The sequence below is a fragment of the Periophthalmus magnuspinnatus genome, chromosome 20 (genome assembly GCF_009829125.3).
Source record: "Periophthalmus magnuspinnatus isolate fPerMag1 chromosome 20, fPerMag1.2.pri, whole genome shotgun sequence".
Lineage (NCBI taxonomy): Eukaryota > Metazoa > Chordata > Actinopteri > Gobiiformes > Gobiidae > Periophthalmus > Periophthalmus magnuspinnatus.
In genome coordinates, this window is record NC_047145.1 from 16593605 (window position 1) to 16613901 (window position 20297).

Consider the following 20297-nt stretch of genomic DNA (forward strand, 5'->3'; position numbering starts at 1 on the left):
AAAAAAAAACACTGTTTGCCTCTCAGAGAATATTTGGAGAAGTAAAAAGAAATGCGCAATACCAAACCAAATCACAGACATCAGTGGGGTTTTGTGCCATGTGTTGTTGAACAATAGATGTGCCATGGCAACACTCAGTGCCAATGAAGACATAATCCCCTCCCATTTTTACGGCTTTCAATCCAACTCCCCACTATCACACCCCCCACAAGGTGAGTCCTGCATTATTCCCAAGCAACACAGCAAGACACACTGTTGTTGTTGGCCCATTTGCAGTTAAAAGACAATAATGCATTTAAAATAATAGTAAATGGAGTGAATGGGTCGTAGACAGTAGGCCATAATTAGGTAGTACATTCAAACATTTCACTTACATCAGGCTGGAGGGCATAGGCCTAAAATGTAGCCTAACATTCCTCATAGGACAGTACTATTACCACTATACGGTCACATCTTTAGGCCTAAACAGAATGGTTAGTGAAAATGTTAAGGATAATAAAAGTGCTTTGCCTTTTCTATATCTATCTGAGCAAGCATCAGTTGATAGTTAGTTAGTATTAGGCCTATTCACAGTTTACCAAGCCGCTGTTGCCAGACAACTCAGAAAGTGCTTGATCTGACATATGACTACGTCAATACAATGTCATGACGCCACATTTTACATTATGTCCTCTAAGTGCACATTTGGGAACAACTAAATGATACTTGAGGGGATTTTCTAATTAATTCCTTGCACAGCTATTGGTCCCGGTCACGCAAACGAACAGACTTGTACGTTTAGAGGTGTGTGTGCTCACCCGGTTTAAGCCTGGAGACACAGGAACAAGGTATGCGGCATACCCGGTGATTCCCCTTGGGGTCCCATGCTCCGAATGTGCTTATGAGGCCCCCGGTGCCCCACACCCCCGACACCCGCCACACTCTGGGGAGATATTACAGTTTCCTGCGGTGCCACTAATTAATACAGCCATTAACAACACAGGGGATTTCTGTTGACGCTTTATGAGCCTATAGTACAATTTAACACCGTGGATGCACTATTCAATTTAGCTTGATAAGACTTAATAACATAGACGACTGTTTGTGTGTGCACTTCTGAGCCCTCACCCTTGTGCATGAAATCAATCAGTGTGCTTTCTTGCACAAAAGAGGCAACACATTTTGGATTTATAAAGGTAAGTAGATAGAGCCATCTAGTGGCATTAACCTGCAAATACAGTGCATACACAATTTATATTTTTTGTGTTTTATCAATATTATTGACTAAATAGGAGGGTTTAGACAATTGGGTACGTAATTTCATTAAGTAGCCATTGCCATCTGCGTGATGTGGATGCATTTACAATCTAGTATTTCCCAAATCTATAGAAAGTCTAAACATATGGCCTCTTTGTTATAATAGTGGTTTGAGGAGCCTTGTCTTAAACAGTAGGCTTTGTGAGATTGAAAGCAATATATTTTGAAGTTCTTCTGACATTTACATGATGATTTCCCGAAAATCTACTAACTTTCTGTTTTCTTTCTTTCAACTGTCAAATCTACTTTGTTTGCTGTTTTCACCCCTAGAGGGCACTGTATCACCGCGGATGTAGAGAAGTGCACACACTGGAAATAATGCATCAATTTGACTAAGTAGTTAAAAAAACATACATTTTTTTGAGGTTTTTTTTTTAATTATTATTATTGTGAGCTATTATCATCAAACTGCATTCATAGTGGCTCACTTTGGCTATATAATATTGGAAAACTGAAAAATAATATTCAACCAAACTAATTTAGTTATGGGCATAGCCTATTAGAGTCTTATTGTAGGTTTGTGACCATTTTATATCCTTGGTGGTTGTAAAATGTATTGGCTGGAGGACAAAATAAACACATGTAGCATATTGCATATACAGGAATGTGAGATAATCTTGACTTTCCTGTGACCATCAGCTGCAGTGGAGTCTATTAACATACTGACGTATCTTTTACGTCACTCTAGCAGAATATGTTATAAAACTCAAGTAAAAATCCATCCCACTTATGGAATACCCTTTGCCATAAAACATGAATATGACAAACATAGCTAATTACTATTTTATACACATTTTCTAACCCAGTGGTTCCTACAGTCACTACAAATGAAAAAAATATATATATTCCTAACATTTTTTTTTTTTCCAGACAAATACATCTAAATTTTACTTGTAGTTTTTTTTTTTTTTGTATGCTAAATTTCCACCCATTTCGTGGGATGTTCCTATGCAGTATGTACAGATAGGTATGATGGCCTGACCCTCTGACCAACCAAAGCCCTGGAGACCCCTTAGAATCAGTGGCAACTAATGGAATTTGACGACAAATATGAGAATCAAATTAAGTTGGAAAATGAAACATTTAGTTTATTCCTTGATGTCCTATTCACTTGATCAGCTGTTAAAATTGCTTGAATACTGTTATTGTCACTGTTGTAGTTGATGCACTTAACTTGAAAGGCCTGCAGGGTAGAACATTGTACTGTGTATAGTACTTGATCAATGTTCCACTTGCCTGAAAAATATGAAACTTTTACTGGCTCCATCATTTCATTTTACCTGTGGACCATGGTAATAGAAAAATAAATAACAATCCTGTAATACTATGGTCATGATACCTCTGATCTCCAATGATACAAGCACGTGATGTACTACATAATATGACAGCTTTTTCTCTGATAGACTGCAAAATTGTGAGTCAGGCACTAATGGCTTCAGGATATGAATAGGTTTATTTCCTGGAGGAATAAATTTCTTCCACTTAATTGGTCTCATTAAATGTACTTTTAGGCGCTGGTTAAAAGGTGAGCAGGCAAAGCTCAAGCTTTTTGTTCATGAATATGTAATCACTCGCTCACCCCTTTAAAGACAGATGATTAAAAGTATCAGATAACCTACATATGGATCTCACAAAAACACATCAGAAGTAAATGACAGAAAACGCATAGAAATCACAATGTGTTGAGTAAAATGTAAGTTTAATATTACTAAGTCATGAATGGGGCTTAACCTGCTTTCATTTTTTGCCTTGTATTCTTTCGTGGTAAAGTTGATCCATGGATCTACCTCCACGAGTTCAACAGAGCTGCGAAGTAAACTGTTGAAAAAAATGCCTAAAAACAGAAGCATTGTGGGAAAAGTGATCCCTCCTTCGAGCCGGATTCGAACCAGCGACCTAAGGATGTCCATGTGACCGCTACAGTCCTCCGCTCTACCAACTGAGCTATCGAAGGGGCTGCTGCCGATATTTTAAACATGAATTTTTTTTTAAGTTGACAAATCCAGATCCTAAATGTCCAAATGTCGCAGATCTTACTGTCACAGTTTGTCCCATTCGAGGTGATAGGCCTATAGTTGGTACGGGGTAGATTTTTTTACTGCTTAACTGGCTTCTTAGGATAGAGCTGAACGTATTTTCAGTAGGGTATGTTTTCATCATAGTTTAAAAAATCTAAGTAGGTCCACTTAAGTTTTTCGAAGATGCGGTAAGTAACTCACATCGGCCCAAGTTATAGTGTAAGTTCACTTAACAACTTTGGACAGTAACAAACATATAGGCCCTCACAGGCAGCTGATCGTGTGGAGGGTTCAGCAGCTGTTCTGTAGGCTTCTGCCCTACTGCCTTTCAAATATGGGCAGGGTAAAATTGGCACCCTTAAACATGGCAGCAATAGCTGCTAAAAACAGAACTGACACCAACAAGATAGTAGCTCACAGCAGCCTGGACAAGAGCAGCAGGACAAGAGCAGCGGGACAGTATTGGGCCTGGACCTTTAGAGAACATACTAGTTTTGATTTGTTCTTTGTTCTTTGTCTTTTACTTTGTACTCTGTTGATACTGGCTCGTGCGGACCAGTATTTGCCATGAATACTATGGAAAATCTGGAAAAACAGCTGATTTGTCCAATATGTCTGGAAATGTTTACAAAGCCAGTGGTCATACTGCCCTGTCAACATAACCTCTGCAGGAAATGTGCTAACGACGTTTTTCAGGTAAGTGTCTGTTTCTTCATTTTATTTGACATTCAGGCTGTAGGATGTGCTAGGCCATCCCTAAAATGTTACATCTAGGCCTAGGCTAAGTTCGTAGGATGTGCTAGGCCATCCATAAAATATTACATCCAGGCCTAGGCTGGGTCCATAGGCTGGGTCCATAGGCTGGGTCCATAGGCTGGGTCCATAGGCTGGGTCCATAGGCTGGGTCCATAGGCTGGGTCCATAGGCTGGGTCCATAGGCTGGGTCCATAGGCTGGGTCCATAGGCTTTGAAATTTCAGTGTGGCATAGTACTGATGTTTTTTGTTCAATGTTCCTACATAATTATTACACTATTGTGGTTATTCTTCACAACTATGTATGTGATCACTTATTCTATCTTGTATTTGACATAAATGTAGTTGTTGTTTCTTCCAGTGATTTCCCACAATTGCACAGAAAGTGCCTGCTAAAAATACTCTACAGCCTATACTGGTCTTGTGGGTCATACATTGGAGCCTATCTATATAGTGTTGTGCAGCTGAAAACATTTATTTATGTGAATTTATGTAGTTTAGCAGTAAGTGAATTACGTATGTTGGATATTTTTTATTACATTCAGTTCATACTGTCATTTGTGTGCTCAAATATTGTTTTGTAGTTTTAAAACTGGACTTATGTCTTCATTTTAGGCAGCAAATCCGTATCTCCCCACCAGGGCTGGCTCCTTAACATCTGGGGGCCGCTTCAGGTGCCCTTCCTGCAGACATGAGGTAGTATTGGATCGCCATGGAGTTTATGGACTGCAGAGGAACTTACTGGTTGAGAATATCATTGATATGTTCAAGCAAGAGTCCAGTAGGTAAGGCATTTCACACAAACAAGACACGTCCTATATGAATGCATGTATGATGAAAAGGTCACCCAAAGTTATAGATTATACCTTTGTATATGTTTCGTTGATTATAGTTTGTGCTGACATATACTTTATCACATGGTGTTGTATTCTTCTGATTTTGCTTAAATCTATTCATTCAAAGATACAATATAAGTGGAGATGTTGTCTAGATGTTGTATTCAGAAAGTTGTGAGTGATATTAGCACTTTTTATTGTAGGTATTCTCTAAAAATGTATTTATACATTTTCTACATATTCGATTGTCTATACTTGGCAACACAATGATTACTTTGCCGACAGCGTTTTGCGCATGGCGAGGTGTGAGTGATGGATTGTCAATACAGAACTGAGATGTGCTCTTGTGGCATTATCAAAGTGACATTACGCATCAAATTAACATGCAGTGCCAGGTATGAGCAGACAGTAAAGTAGCTCTGCTCTCGCTCAACAGCACAAAGCCCGAGCCGGTGAAGGACGAGACGCCTATGTGTGAAGTCCACAAAGAGGAAAAGATTAACATTTACTGTGTGACACATGGTGTGCCAACCTGCTCCATGTGCAAGGTGTTTGGGGCACACAAAGACTGTGAGGTGGCACCAATAACCAGCATTTTCCAGAATAAAAAGGTGAGTCTAAAAGGTGATGTTTGTGTCACACATTTGTGGTGTTATCACAGTAATAATAATAATAATGGCTAGGATATTTCAGTTTACAAGCTTGAAAAGCCTCTTAAAGCTACAGTTGGTCTTATAGTAGAATGAAAGATTAAAAAAATATATATATATATAAAACATTTAAATAAATAAAACTATGATAAAATACTGAAATAATGTATGTTGTTCTCATTCCCAGGGGTAATAAATTATTGTCAATGTTGGCACATATTATGTATGTTGATGTTGTGCCTCCACAGACGGAGCTCAGTGATGGGATTGCCATGATGGTTGGGACTAACGACCGGATGCAGGGCATCATTAGTCAGCTGGAGGAAGCATGTCGTGCAATAGAGGTCAGTGTATAACAGGTGCAGTCACTCACCACCTGTACAACAAGTGCCGTGGACTCTTTCGGTTTAGAGGTTAAGAGGTCAAGATGAAGATTCAGAAATATGTTATAGACACATTTCTGGAGTTTCAGCCTTGTAATTGTAATGCCTCCACAGGTATGTAGAGATACATTGTGCCTAGTGTAAGTTATGACAGGTCAGGTCAAGCTGAGTGAGGGTGAATCCAAGTTTCAAAGGAGTGCAAAGATGATAGTGCCAGTATTTATCATGCCTCAAATGAGAGGGCAAACATGTTAGATGATATTGCAAAAAACCCTTGTCACCCCTGTAACCTGGGCCTGCTGGCATTTTATTTTAGGCAGCGTGTCTTGTATCATACATAGTAAGTAAACTTTAGTAGTAAGTAAACTTTATTTATATAGCACCTTTCACAGATAAAATCACAAAGTGCTTTACAGAGTGCAAATAAAAATAGATAAACAACAACAATAAATGTTCAATAGATAAAATAAGACAAAGAGTAGTAAATTAACTAAAAGCTTGTCTGAATAACAGTGTCTTCAGCTGCTTTTTAAAGGAGTCAACAGAGTCAGCCACACAAAGAGACAGGGGCAGGGCATTCCACAGTTTAGGGGCTACTGCTTGAAAGGACAGGTCTCCTCGAGTTTTAAACCGGGTCTTAGGGACCTTCAAAAGATTTTGGCCCGAAGACCGGAGGGAGCGGCCAGAGGTGTAAGGAACCAGCATTTCTGAGATATATTCAGGGGCCTGTCCATTAAAAGCTCTAAAAGTCAAGACCAAAATTTTAAAATCAATTCTAAATTTGACAGGTAACCAGTGTAAAGAGGATAAAGTCGGAGTGATGTGTGCCCTTCTGTTAGTTCCTGTTAAAAGCCTTGCTGCAGCGTTCTGGACCAACTGGAGACGAGTGACTGCAGATTTGTTAAAACAAGTAAAAAGAGAATTACAATAATCCAAACAAGAAGAAATAAAAGCATGAATAATCAATTCCAGATCAGATTTAGATAATATTGCCCTCAGTTTGGAGATAGATCTCAGATGGAAGAAGCAGTTTTTAACCAACTATCTAGAATGGCTGTCCAGGGACATTGACTGGTCAAATAGAACACCAAGGTTTCTGAGGCTAGGCTGGGAAGAGGAGCCCAGAGAACCCAGGTGTTGTTTGATTAAAGGAACTTTCTTTTCAGGAGCAATGATCAGAGTATAGTAGCATACTGCTGGCTTCCATACATCACAACATTCAAATAGGGCAATATTATTATATACAGATGGATACATATTGTTTTTGTAATATTACCTTATTTACTTTAAAACCATGAAAAACAGAACTAGTTTATTTTGAATGGTTTGTAGGGGTCCAGAGTTATTCCTCACTTCACCTCATGAGCTGTTTTTACAATGTATCTGTACTGGAGCAAAACAAATTTTGGTGAAACACAAACACACATTGGGCCAAATCGGGTAGGATCTTAAAGTCTAGTTGAAAAAAAAAAATTATCAGGTTCAACATTTGTGAATTTACCTTTTGGATATTTCATGGCAAAGTGCAAAGTACAATGTAATGTAATTTGGCTTACCACCAAAGGGGTGAAGGTTGAGATATAGTGAGAGTGAATATTCTCTGTCTGTGCTGTGTTCTTGTAAAAAGCGCACAACCTTGTAAGCGTACAATAAACAAAGACTCTCTATCAATGGGTGTCCCTATACTATCTCAATACAAAACTCTTTTCTACAGAGTATATAATGGCTGATGATGACACAGTTTGCATATGACTGCATGCGTAATATCCATGTAACATCACTGTGCTCTCCACAATAATGGAATGATGGGAACAAGAAAGGCTTTATTGTGTTAACCTTTGCTCAAAATATTAACAAAATGTACTTGATTAAAAATGCAGATTTTAAACATCAATATTCATAATAATTTTGACATGTAAGTGAAAAGGATGAGCCTGAAAAAAGAGACCATATCCTTTCAGTGGTTCAAGTAGCCTGGCATCAAAACAACATAAAGATATGTAAGCACTCATTTAGCAGGGCAGAAATGATGAAACTGAAATAGGAGTGGATTATATTGACAAAAATGCACAACTGCATTTTTACGTATCCCCATGATGAGATGCAGACAATATTATGACAGTCCATCAGAATTGAGATGGTTGCTGTAAATATCTTGGTTAAGGTTCATATATCAATCAAAACTGCACAAATATCACTTTATACCCTCGGAAGACTCTTGGTAAATCTCCCACCTCTTATCATGAATATGGCCAAATCATGAAATGCCTTTTGTGTATGCCCAGGAAAACAGCTGTAGGCAAAAGACCCAACTGTGTGAGAAGTTTGACCACTTATACTCAATCTTGGAGGACAAGAAGAGGGAGATGTGCCAGAAGGTGACAGCAGAGCAAGAGGAGAAAGTGAACTACATCCGGGGACTCACTCAGAAGTACGGAGACCACCTGGAGGAGAGCTGTAAGGTCGTGGAAACAGGCATCCAGATCATGGAGGAGCAGGGGCAGGCTGTTTTTCTGCAGGTTAGAACTAGAGATACATTGTGTTTTGATAAATACATTAAACTAAGTAATAAATGTTTTTTTTTTCCTATTTCATTCTTTTTATTTGAAGGCCACAAAGCCTCTCCTCCAAAAGTAAGTTTGTCATACGACATACTATTTATTACTGTGTCTTAAATACACTACTAGTCCCGTTTCCTGGCAAACCTCCCTAGATAAAGACAGCAGACAAGGGTTGCACGTCTGAGTAGTTGAAAGTAATTGTGTGAAGTGTAGCAAGCAAATCACTGTAATTATTCCAAAAATAAGTAATTGACTGTGGTGGATTGATAGTATTTGTTCAGCAGTACAGTGATTCTGACTGATGAGTGACCCTAATTGCACCACTGCCCTCCAAAAGGATTGCAGAGGCTTCGAGTATAGCGCACTTGGAAAAGGTTGAACGTGGCTATGAGAACATGGATCATTTTAGCGTTGACTTTAGACGAGAACGCCAGGCCCTAAGAAGCATTGACTTCATCCAAGGTAAAAAAAGAAATTGTGAAATTGCTCTAATTTGCTCATTATTACATATTTTTTGTGTTGAGGCTAATTATTGCTATTATACATTTTTGTGTCTGGGTGCAGATGAAAATGACGAAGACGAGGATGAGGAGACAGAACTAAGCGAAGCGGAGGTGACACAAGCCGTGCAAAATCTTTCTCTTAGCACAAGCAAGGGTCCTAGTACACCCCCCAGCACCTGACAAGAGTGCAGCCCTCCCCTCCAAATAGTCATGTGTGAAAGGGGGGGTCTATAGCTCAAACAGATTTGTGCAATTTTGGAAAGCGTGAGTAGGTGATGTAGTTGTTGAAGTACTAATTCCACTCGTTCTGTTGTGTTATTGGCTGTTCTCCATGTTGTTGTTTTTTTCTTTTTTGGGTGGGCATCGTGTGTGATGTGATCCCAAATGGATTTATTTATGTAGCTGACCTTCTTTCATCATTTTTGTTACAACTTTCAGTAGGGCTCCAGGTTGTCCTTCACCTTGTATTATTTTTACGACTTCTTTATTAGTTTGATAAATGAGTCAAGTTTGGCTCTTTGACATTTCATAAACCAGGATGTCGTTTTTTATGTTCAACTTTGTCAGCAACAAAAGGGATTTTCAACAATATTGTACAGGAGATTGTTAAATTTGGTTTTGTTATTATAGCGATGCATGCAAAAGCACAAGCAAATTACACTTTAAACATTAGATTTACCATTTTAAAACCTTTTTAAACATGTAAAGACATGGCTGTTTTAGCAAATGTTGCACCTGACATCCTGGGTGCTGCTTTAATCCTTCGCTCTGTCCCACCATTGAACTAGTCACACTAAGTCTCATCTGCTGTAATTATTATACCTCATCCTTCACAGGGTTGGATCCTTAACAAACAGCTCAATGCAGCACTAAGCCCCAAGTTGCTAAGTGGGCCAAACAAAATAGGATGACTCACATACACAGTGCTTGTTTGGTTTACTGTGACTGTGAGGGTCAAAGAGCAGCACAGTGTACATTGGACACAGACTGTGCATTTTACACTCATTAATTGTAAGTGCAGCACCTTTTAGCTGTCACTGGGTGTCTCTTTTGCATTTAATAAGGACATTGCCTGTTACAGAAACTAAGAAACCAAGACTTACTGACTTTAGGGTTATGCTTTATCCCAGACATCTGTATTCAAGATGTACCTATTTTTCATAAATCAATAGGCCTGTATGCGTGCAAGGTCGCAGCTACAGTGGATTTAGTGCTCAGGTAAATGAATATGGTTGCCAGTTTATTATTGGCACACATTTAGCAAGTATAATACGTGTTTATTGATCCAAGTAACAATGCAGAAAAAAATGTAAGCATTCCTTTTCATTTTTTATTAGAAATATAGATGATGTTCTTTTGCACAACAAAAAATGACTGGTTGCACATAAGTTTATTAACAAATATCATAAATACATTGATAATCATAATCTAAAACAAAATGAAATTGTAATGATGCAATATGCAACTTATATCCAAACCATATAGGTTTTTCATCTCAAATATGAAGAACGGTCATATTCTACACATTTGACACAAACATTTAAAATGGTAGTAAGGTACAATCGGATTTGTTAGAGCCAAGCCTGTTTTGATCAGGTTAAAGCTTCTTTAAATAATTGTGATAAAGCAGCACTATATTGTACAGAGCATGTTTTGTGCTGATGGTCGAAATGGAAAGCAAAAATAAAACGGAAGGGAGATCTTTGGCGGACTGGAGGGAGGACTTCACTTTCCAAAGAGCTCCATCATCCTTCTGTTATTTTGCGCTTGTTGAGCTAGCTGCTCCGCCTTGGACATCTCCATCATCTCCCGCAGCAGGTGGAAGGTCAGATCCAGAGATATCGGCGGTTCTTCGGACCTCCTCCCTCGCTCCATGGACTCGTCCCCGTGGTCAGCCAAGTCTCCTATGAGCTCCCTGATGTTGCCAACTTTGCCCTGTAAGAGACGCCGCGTGAGCTGGAGTTGGAGAGCTCTGTTGAAGATGGAGGAGGGTCCCCCGGGATACATTGAAGAAGTCGCTGGAATAGAGTTCGAGTCCCCGTTGCCAAGCCGTATGAAATACTCCTCTCCGAGCCGCTCCAAGATAGGACCAGACAGCTGCTGGGAGTTCTGGTTCTGTGGAGCGGGGATGCGCAGGGCACTGCCAGGGCTCTCAATAGCCCGACATTCGTAGCGCGGTAAGAAGGCAACTAGCAGAATCACGGTGGTTCCGAGTAAATTGAGCTTCATGTCAGGATTTCAACTGGAGTCTAAAGCACAGATAAAATGAACACATTACAGGTGTGTAAAAAAAGGTCCCGCGGTATAAATGGTGAATTTACGCACAGTGCCAAAAACCATTCCGAAAAAAGAAAAAAAAAAAAAAGGAAGGAATCACATATAAACTATTAAAAGCAACTCATTATATATTTCCATCTTCGAATGACACTTTTTGTTTAAAATATATTCAAAGTGTTAAGTCCGCGCGACGTGTGCGTAATGTTTGTGCGTAAAGACGCTTTTGAAGTCAAAATAATTTAGTATCTACTTGAACCAATCAAGTAGGCCTGCTTTAAAAATAGATAATATGAGAGTGCGAAGACGCTAATGTTTAATAAATTAATTTATCCAGAAAAGTAACAGACAATATCAGAAGTGATATCCAACGAAGTATGCGTAGGAAAATGGAAGACATGAAACAAAAATCAGAGCATCACTTGAGTTCATACCTTAAATGTTTAGAGGAGGTCCGGATCAGATGTTTGTGTTGCCAGGTGTTTGGTGAAAGTCTTTCTCCTTGCCTGCGCTAAGAATCAAGTATAGCTTTAGTTCCTTAAAAAGAAGATGCTGAATGGACTTATATAGCCAAGCTCACTATAAGTGTTGCGCTCCAAAGTGAGATTGAGTCTGCGCGTTCCTGCCCGGGTGTAATGTGAATGGATGCCTCTGACAAAGTGCTTTAGTTTAGATGAGATGAGTCATATGTGAGCGTGCGCGCGCGTGCACGTCAGTTTACCTCTGTGCTTTCAGCAGTGGCCTATAGGTGCCACACCTGACATTTTCAATTGAAAGGCTTAGTAAAAGTGATTGCACGGGTTTATGGGAGTTTTAAAAAGGAAGACGACCAAGTAAACTGGAAGGACTGCCCTTAACTAAAAATACATTTCAATAAAACTTTTGGGAATATGTTGTTCAGAGTGAAATAAAAATATGTGATGGAGGAGCACAAGTTGTGAAAGTGGACAAAAAACGATTTACTCATTGTTCAAGCAAAAGTTGCATTCTGCTTTTGATGATGCTTAGGCATGTTAATTAACTTTATGAAAGAAACATCAGACTTGTGATATATTTACATCAGCATACAACACCAAGATGGCCATTGTCTCTAGTGATTCATTACTGCTGAACATGTTTGCGTCACAGCCTCTGCACTGGGCACTACATTAGAGTTGGCAACATGCCTTCTGCAGACAAACCCATAATCATGACACATGAAATACACCTTTTTATACATCACATATTTTTGTACTTCAAGTCATCCTTAAACTTGTATTTTCTTTCATGTGTGCATTACTGCACAACAAAAATAGCTAATGAACTATTTATTATTTTAAAAGTCTCAATCTGCTCATCAAATGAAAGAAAACTGCTCTCACACTATTACTTTCTGGAATCACAAAATTTATGTGTACGTGCCAAAATGAAACCTGTTGCATTCAGACGTCTGTAACTCAATCTGAATTGAGTTACAGACTTATTTGAAGAGGTCAAAATGATTCGGCACATATCGTGCACTCGAGTAATGAAGAACAAATTTGAGAGGCAGCCGTAGAGGATATCCAAATTTGTGAAGGCACTGCATAAAGCTCTCTGAGTCTGTCTAGCCGTATGCCAAATTTATATGTTATTCTCATAGGAGATTTAAGTGGATTGAGGCACAGAGCGGAAGCAGTGTGAAGTTTTTCGTCCCGGGGCATCTTCTATTCTGTTGCTCTTCATGTTTAGCACAGCTTTGGGGAGGACGTTGTCAGGTTCCATCAAAGAAACACATGTTGTCTGACACAAATAGCTAACACCCTCCAATTTGAAAGTGAGTGCTTGTGGTCAACTCATGTCACCTCATTTTCAAATCACTGTCCTTCACTCAGAGAGGAATCCTGTGATGTCATGCCGGAAAAGACTCATTTAGACAAAGGCTATTAGAGATAAAACCCATGATTAGTTTGCAACACTGATTATTTGCCCCAAGGGAGGGGTGACAGCAATTCTTTTAACATAAACATATAGTTACAGAAAACTTGCTGTTGAATTTTGCAGGCACGTATCTGTAAAACAAAAACATTAAGACACTTGTACAAACAAAAATGGTCCTATTGTTCTGGTACCACTTTGTCAGCTTTTTTGCATTTACCATCCATAGCAGCTTCTTGCAGCTTTCCTAGTCATTTTGTCAGTTTTAAAGTTGCCGTATGAGATTTTTGCTCAAATATGGTACCTCTCCTCAGCAAACACAAACTAGGTGTCTTGATAACCAGCTCTGCATGTAGTCCAACACCTCTCTACTAAAATAATTGCCTTCCTCGACAGTCAAATTATTATACACCCATGACTTTGAAACAACTGCTTTTAATAACCAAGGTCACAGTGGTTGTTGTTATAAGAATTAGCTAATTTTGTAGAATAGGCCCAAGGCTCCGTTCACAGACCCACGTCACCTCCACTAAAGCTCAGGTGTCCTTCTCCTTTATAGCCCTGTGATATAAGCTCTTAAACACACTTTGGATTGAGGAGTGCCCTTTCAAAAACACTAAGAGTGGCCTTTTTTGCCAGACACCAACAAACAAGTGATCAACCAATTACAAATAAAAACTAGAAAGGAACAAAGAGAGCTGGCTGTTGCATTGGGACGGCCCGATATCTCACAAAGTGGATCTAAACATATAGTGCCGAAATCTTGTTCTTTTGTCCTAGTTGTTGAGCCTTTGTTTTACCTTAGTACTATTTTGATACTGTGATACTATAATGTTTCTAAATGTTCTTCAAACCAAATATGTAAAGAAAACTGCACCAGTCTAAAATTACCTTGCTAACTTCTTTTTCTATTTTAAAGACAAAACACTGCAAGTCAGCTGCCTCTTGTGGTCAGTTAATTACACAACACATGTTATCCAGGCTTGGGACCATAATAAGTGTTCCTGCTTGTAATTGCTAGCAATAATTAAAAAGAACAAAAACATTTCAATCTTTACTTACATTGAGTCGAGGCAGGTCAACCAGAAAACACTTGTGCAATATATAACTCTCAGGCTTTGCAGAATTCCTTTTAAAAGCAGAATGGAAAGCTGTTTTTTTTTTCCAACTAACTCTTCATAATTGAAATCATCAGATATATTCTCGCTTCTGAAAGTGCCATCTTTTAAAAATTAAAGTGGCAAGGCAGCTAGCTTTTTTCAATCTCATGGGATGGATGGATCTCTCTATAGTGGCCACACTCCAAGCTGTAATGTCATGTGAAGTAAAACTGTCTATAATGCAAGTTTGAAGCTCAGGGGCATTACAGCACTGAAGGTGTTAACCCTGAGTGTGCCTTAATGTGAGGAGACGTCCATTTTCTTACTCTTATTTCATTGAGGCATGGCACGGATTAATATTTTGTATCTTTTCATAATAATGTGGCAAAATTGTGGTTTTGAGACCTTATCTAGGTCAAAGCAATTGGGCCCAGATTGAAGCCCATTTTTCACGTTCTCTCCCACACGCTTCATACATCCACTTTTCTCCATAGGCTCATGATGTCATTCTTCATTCTTTTATCGTGCCCCGTGCATGTAAAGACATGTTTAACTAATTTAGAAGCTATCACAGCCAATCAGTGAAACTCATATATAGTGAAGATGGACTGAAGTCACCCCCAGCTCAGTACAACTTGATTGACAGCTTTCTTATACAAAGACACTGACAGATATTGAACGGGTGGGAAGAAAAATGTTGAAGTCTCCAGCGATCTTTAAAATAGCACATTTCCCTGAAGAATTAAAGAAATCTCCTTGTGTCCCTCAGAGTCAGTTCTGAGCTGAGCAAACCAATAATATCTCTTTTATATAACTCCACATTCAGAAATAAAGGAAGTTGTTTTTATGTTGTTTTGAAGGGCAGAGTCCGTTTTAAAAGACGCACAATGCATTTACTCAAGCGAAAGGCTAATGAGGGAAAACTGTCAGTGTGGCAGAAGAAGCATACTGTCTTTTGTATTTCCACTCAAGCATGTTCAATCCTCGTTTCAACAACAACCAGATATCAATTACTCCAATAAGGATAACTTCCTTATTTTTATTCCAAATATTGTGTGTGCAAACAGAGGGCTTCCTGTCTCATTTTAAGGCCATAGTCTTTACAGATGAGAGCGCTGGACATTGGCCCCATAGCGATTAGAATAATGCATTGTTCATCACCACATTAAACCGGATACAAGCCAGTGAAGATGCAGATTGGATGTGATGCTTGTTTGTGAGGACTTTTCAGCTGTAAACGTGTGAATTCTACTGCTTTTTACAGGCAAATTTTGGTGCTACTTATATATATTTATTTATATTCTAATATATTTTCTGTCCAATTAAAATATTTAGTTCACAGTTTGTATCCCAGAGTAAACCCAGTGACTCATCCTGTGTTTTCCTAGTGAGGACCCGAGGATTTGAGGGTGACGGCGCGTTGTCTAAGAGCGACTCCTTTTCTTGTTTGAAGAAAATGTATTGTGCTTATTATTTCTGTGCTCCACCAAAAATAGCTCAACAGGCAAACGATAACTCTAAAGTTAGAAAACCCAGAGGACCATTTTTAAGGACCACTTATTAAGAGCACAGTGGAACTCAATGTATTGATTAATCTCTAAAGGTCAAGACATTTTAGCCTTGCATTTTAATTAAAATATTACTTTATGCAAAGGCAAGAAAAGAACAATGTTTGACTGATGATTTGATATTGTCATAAGAACAAAAACATATTTATTGTGAAGCAAAAATAAAGTCATTTTAATTCAAATAGTGAACCTGAATGTCAAGTGTTTTTATGTGTTTTATGCCAAAATAAATCTATTATTCATAAAGTTTAATATCATAAAGTCATTCATATAGTTGAGGGATGTTATTGGATTTCACCATAGTTGTCAATAAACACTACATCTTGATGTTTCTTCTGACATTTATATTAAGGCACTTACCCATTTTCTATACATACAGGTTTATACACGTGAACCTTGAGCTGTTTTTAGACATCACATGGTTGGTGTTATCACAACACTAATGATTAACATGTACATATAACTTAGCTGTAGATGTCAGTATGGCACCCTTGCATCAAATATTGTTTTCATGCGATTAATTCTATTGAGTGGGTTTAAGTTTAAACTCACGCAGCTCAGCATCAATCAACGAGCCCAGTGAAATAAAACTAATGTAATGAATCTATCAAGAGAGACCCACACATTTATGTGCGCATCAGGTCTAACAGCGCAGTGGGGAAAAGGGCTCTGTAAAAACATCATTGTGAGTGACAGGGTGTGTGGGGGCGACATGGGGGCAGCTGTCAGAAGAGATGCCAGGAAGTGCACTGTCCTTTACTGCCATATCTGATGTGGACGCCTTTTAGCAGCACAACACAGCTAATGGATCATATGTTTAAGGAGACCGACTGTAGAACAGATTTTATTTTAAAGGAACAACACCTGCACGCTTGATACATTGCATGGCAGTTGTGAAAAGCTTGAAAATACAATAAATAAATAAATAAATAAATATATTTATTTTTGTTTCAGTGGATGGTACAATGTAAAATAATTAAAATGTTAAAATGATTGTGACAAGAAAACACTGTGATTTTGAGTGTTGTTCTGGGTAATTAATAGATTACTGCATTGTTGGAGTGCATCCCTATAACATTTAACATCTGTCTACTTAGTTATGCAAAGACTTAATAAAACCACATATAGATGCCCCATTTCACCCCAGAGTGGGTGTAAAGGGGATACAGTTTAATATCACTTTTTAGCATGAACATTCACTACTTGCAAATTTACATTGTTTTATGCGTTTGAGTATTCTATGTATTTATTTATCCCAGGGATGCAGATAAATGCCCTTTGATCAATGCTCCTAGTTCCCAAAGCATGTTTTTCAAATCATTCAGTAAAAAGCAGGTGTTGGAAGTTTATGATCCATTGACTAATTCAAAGCGTAGCTCCTTTACGACAGAAACGCTAAAAACGGCCAAAGAAAATCGATACCTTTTTCTTAATACACTGCCATCAATTTGATTTCATTTCTGATACTTCCATTTTCAGTCACACATTTAAACAAAAACAAATCACTAAAGGCAAGCTCACCACCTACACCAGGAAGGCCAATACAGAGATAGAGAGAAGTCTTTCCAACTGGCAACACTAAATAAAATATAGATCACTCTTTAGAAGTAGGGTTACCATGTTGTCTGTTATGTGGCTTATGTGGTTTTTGTGCTCAGTCTTTTGGCACCATGTTGTAATCTTTGTACGGCCTTCGTCTGCTCTGAAATCCTCATTGTGCAGAGTGTCTGAAATGGCACCATCTCCGCAATCATTACAAAAGCAACAGTGACCTTAATCTTCCATACTCGATGATGAGAGTAAATTTATCACATAATTATTATCCAAACTCCAAAAGAACTGACACAAACCTCTACCGATCCTAAAGGGGAAATAGAAAGTTGGAGAGTGAGATATACACAAAACTATCCATCCATCCATCCATTTTCTTCCGCTTATCCGGGGCCGGGTCGCGGGGGCAGCAGTCTAAGCAGGGACTCCCAAACTTCCCTCACCCCAGACACGTCCTCCAGCTCCTCCGGTGGGATCCCAAGGCGTTCCCAGGCCAGCTGAGAGACATAGTCCCTCCAGCGTGTCCTGGGTCTTCCCCGGGGCCTCCTCCCGGTGGGACATGCCCAGAACACCTACCTACCTACACAAAACTAATAGTTGCATTTTAACATGATGTCGTGATCCCTGTTTTGCTGTCCTTGTGTTCTCGCTCCCCCCTCCCTCACCTGCCTGTCTCCGGAGCTGGGTGGAGTCCTGACTCCTCCTGCGCGCACCTGCTTCCCATCAACGTAATCAACACCACCCGCCGTGGATAAAAGGAGTCAGGACCAGACACTCGGCGCCAGAACGTCCGCGTGTTTCACGTGATTATGCTCATGGCTTAGTACTTTGATCCTTTCTTGTACACTTTTGTCTTATTCGAACTTTTTTGCTCTGCTCCAGATCTCCGCCCGAGAACCAGCTCCGGACTCCCCCAGCAACCGCACCTCCGCCCTGGTATGGTCTTGTGTCTTACCTTGTCGTGCACTTGTGTCTCTCCGCACTCATGGACCTGCACCCACGCTCCCCAGCTACTCTGGATTTATGAACTTTGTTATTCTACTCTGGATTTATGAACTATGTTATTTCGGACACTATGCTATGAAGCACCCTCGTTCCCCGGCCTTGTGGATAAATGAACTGTGGTCTCTATGAACACTTATTGTGAATAAAAACGTTAAAATTTCGTGAGTCCCGCACCTTTGGTCCCTACGCCCCGCTGGTTACGACACATGACTTGAAATTTATTAACTTGAATGTGCCATTAAGGATGTCACAGTATAAAATTGTGAGAAATACATCATAATTGAACAATTATTTGCGATTATTGTCACCATGCCAACCTACAGTGAAATCCTTAACCCTTCTTTCTTTATAAATATGCAGTACTATTCTAGTTTGTAGCCAGCTTTATGAAATCTATGAATGAAAAAGTTAATCTATAAAATAAATATGATGTAGATATAAAAGCCTAAGTCTAATAGTAAAAAAGTACTGAACACAAATGAGTGAGGACCTTCTCAGTTGACAATAAAGATGCGTAAAAGCATTGGCGCAAGGTCAACCTTATGAAACCTGTGCTCTCTTCTACAATATAATTAAAGATCCTACAGTCAGAAAGACTAATGGCACCTACATAATTAGTGCATCTTGATTGCTCCACCACTGCAACTGTTCTTTTAATAGCTGTTTAATCTTGGTCTAATTAAACATGACATTAACACTGTACAGTAGTGCTAACAAGAAAACATTCAAATGCAGAGCATTCATTGTTATGCAACTTGTCTTTTTCTTGTGAAGACATTTAGATTAGCATTGGAGTAAATGAAAGCTCCTTAAGTGCTCCCTAATGGTAGCGTGTTGTAATTGCTAGATAGAAATTTAATATCAGCACACAATGTTAGATTTGAGCACCTAATGTAACAGTTTCAAATACTAATTAACCTTACTAATTAACTGCAAAAAAAATCGACATTTGTGGCCAATCTCTGTGTGATCAATGTTGAATCTCTACTGATTGGTCCAGTTCAGAGGGCTTTGTTGCACTCTAGAGGGCTTTCCCTAAGCTCCCTGACCTGCCCCACACAGCATATGTGAATAACATCAACCACGTTTATGTAAACATTAATTAGATTGGGGATTTGGATCCCCAATCTCTTTTCTACAAACTGGGACCTTTACTGTTCAGTGCATGCTGAGTTTGCCTGTGCCAAACTATCAATTTTGCTCAGCACTATTATTATATTATTAGGAATTTCATTGTTAATTTCTAAACATCATTATTTAAAATGGTATCTGCTAGTTATACAATAAATTATATAACCCGTGAATCATAACTCCAACTAAACTTTCAATGCAAATAAAATGCATGTTGTAGGCGTCTGTAATGTTAGATCTAGTAACATTATAGCTCACATGAAACCATGAGCTGCGATTAAGCCTATGCAGCCATTTGCCTAATTGAATCTAACAATACCCCCAAGGCTGGATATTAAGGTGGACTTGGCAATGACTTTAAATGAGGGCAGGAGGAAGTCTCAGTAACTACACAGAGCCTACAGTAGGTTACATAGCCCCGGGTCTTTCACACATACAGTAAAGCTGCCTTTCTCCCAGTAATGGCATGTAAAGAATCAAAGATGGAGCCGCATCCGTTCTGTGTTCAGATCAGTGACACTGAATCATCGCGTTTTATTTGGGAGTATATGTCACTTGTATTACTCGTCATTGACACTGTGTATGCAGCCATGGAGCAAATGACACTCATTGCACAGCGTGAGTGACAATTACGTCTAATTCCTGCTTCAGAGAAAAGTCTAAATAAGCTCAAAATAAACCTGAGAATTAGCGCAGCACCACTGATGTTTGCAGTTACTTCCAGGTGCTTGAAGGAAGTGCACGTGTGCAAATTGGAGAGGTATTCCCATA

At 39.0% G+C, this 20297-nt stretch overlaps 2 protein-coding genes and 1 non-coding gene across 3 annotated transcripts; 1 reads left to right on the plus strand and 2 right to left on the minus strand.

Moving 5' to 3' along the window:
• Positions 1-3164: 3164 nt before the first annotated feature.
• trnay-gua (transfer RNA tyrosine (anticodon GUA)) lies at positions 3165-3250 on the minus strand. Its single transcript is given in 2 exon segments — positions 3165-3200; positions 3214-3250. It is a non-coding gene; the product is annotated as a tRNA-Tyr (tRNA).
• A 576-nt stretch (positions 3251-3826) lies between these two features.
• trim55b (tripartite motif containing 55b) lies at positions 3827-9534 on the plus strand. The gene is made up of 8 exons (XM_033986311.2): positions 3827-4010; positions 4684-4853; positions 5341-5515; positions 5803-5898; positions 8223-8456; positions 8548-8570; positions 8836-8960; positions 9063-9534. The coding sequence occupies exons 1-8, from the start codon at positions 3882-3884 to the stop codon at positions 9179-9181; spliced, it is 1071 nt and encodes a 356-aa protein (XP_033842202.1). The 5' UTR covers positions 3827-3881; the 3' UTR covers positions 9182-9534.
• A 772-nt stretch (positions 9535-10306) lies between these two features.
• crhb (corticotropin releasing hormone b) lies at positions 10307-11940 on the minus strand. Its single transcript, XM_033986205.2, has 2 exons — positions 11710-11940; positions 10307-11250 (listed from the first exon to the last, which is right to left on the minus strand). Exon 2 carries the CDS (start codon positions 11228-11230, stop codon positions 10727-10729), a length of 504 nt encoding a protein of 167 aa, XP_033842096.1. The 5' UTR covers positions 11231-11250; positions 11710-11940; the 3' UTR covers positions 10307-10726.
• Between the last annotated feature and the right edge of the window lie 8357 nt (positions 11941-20297).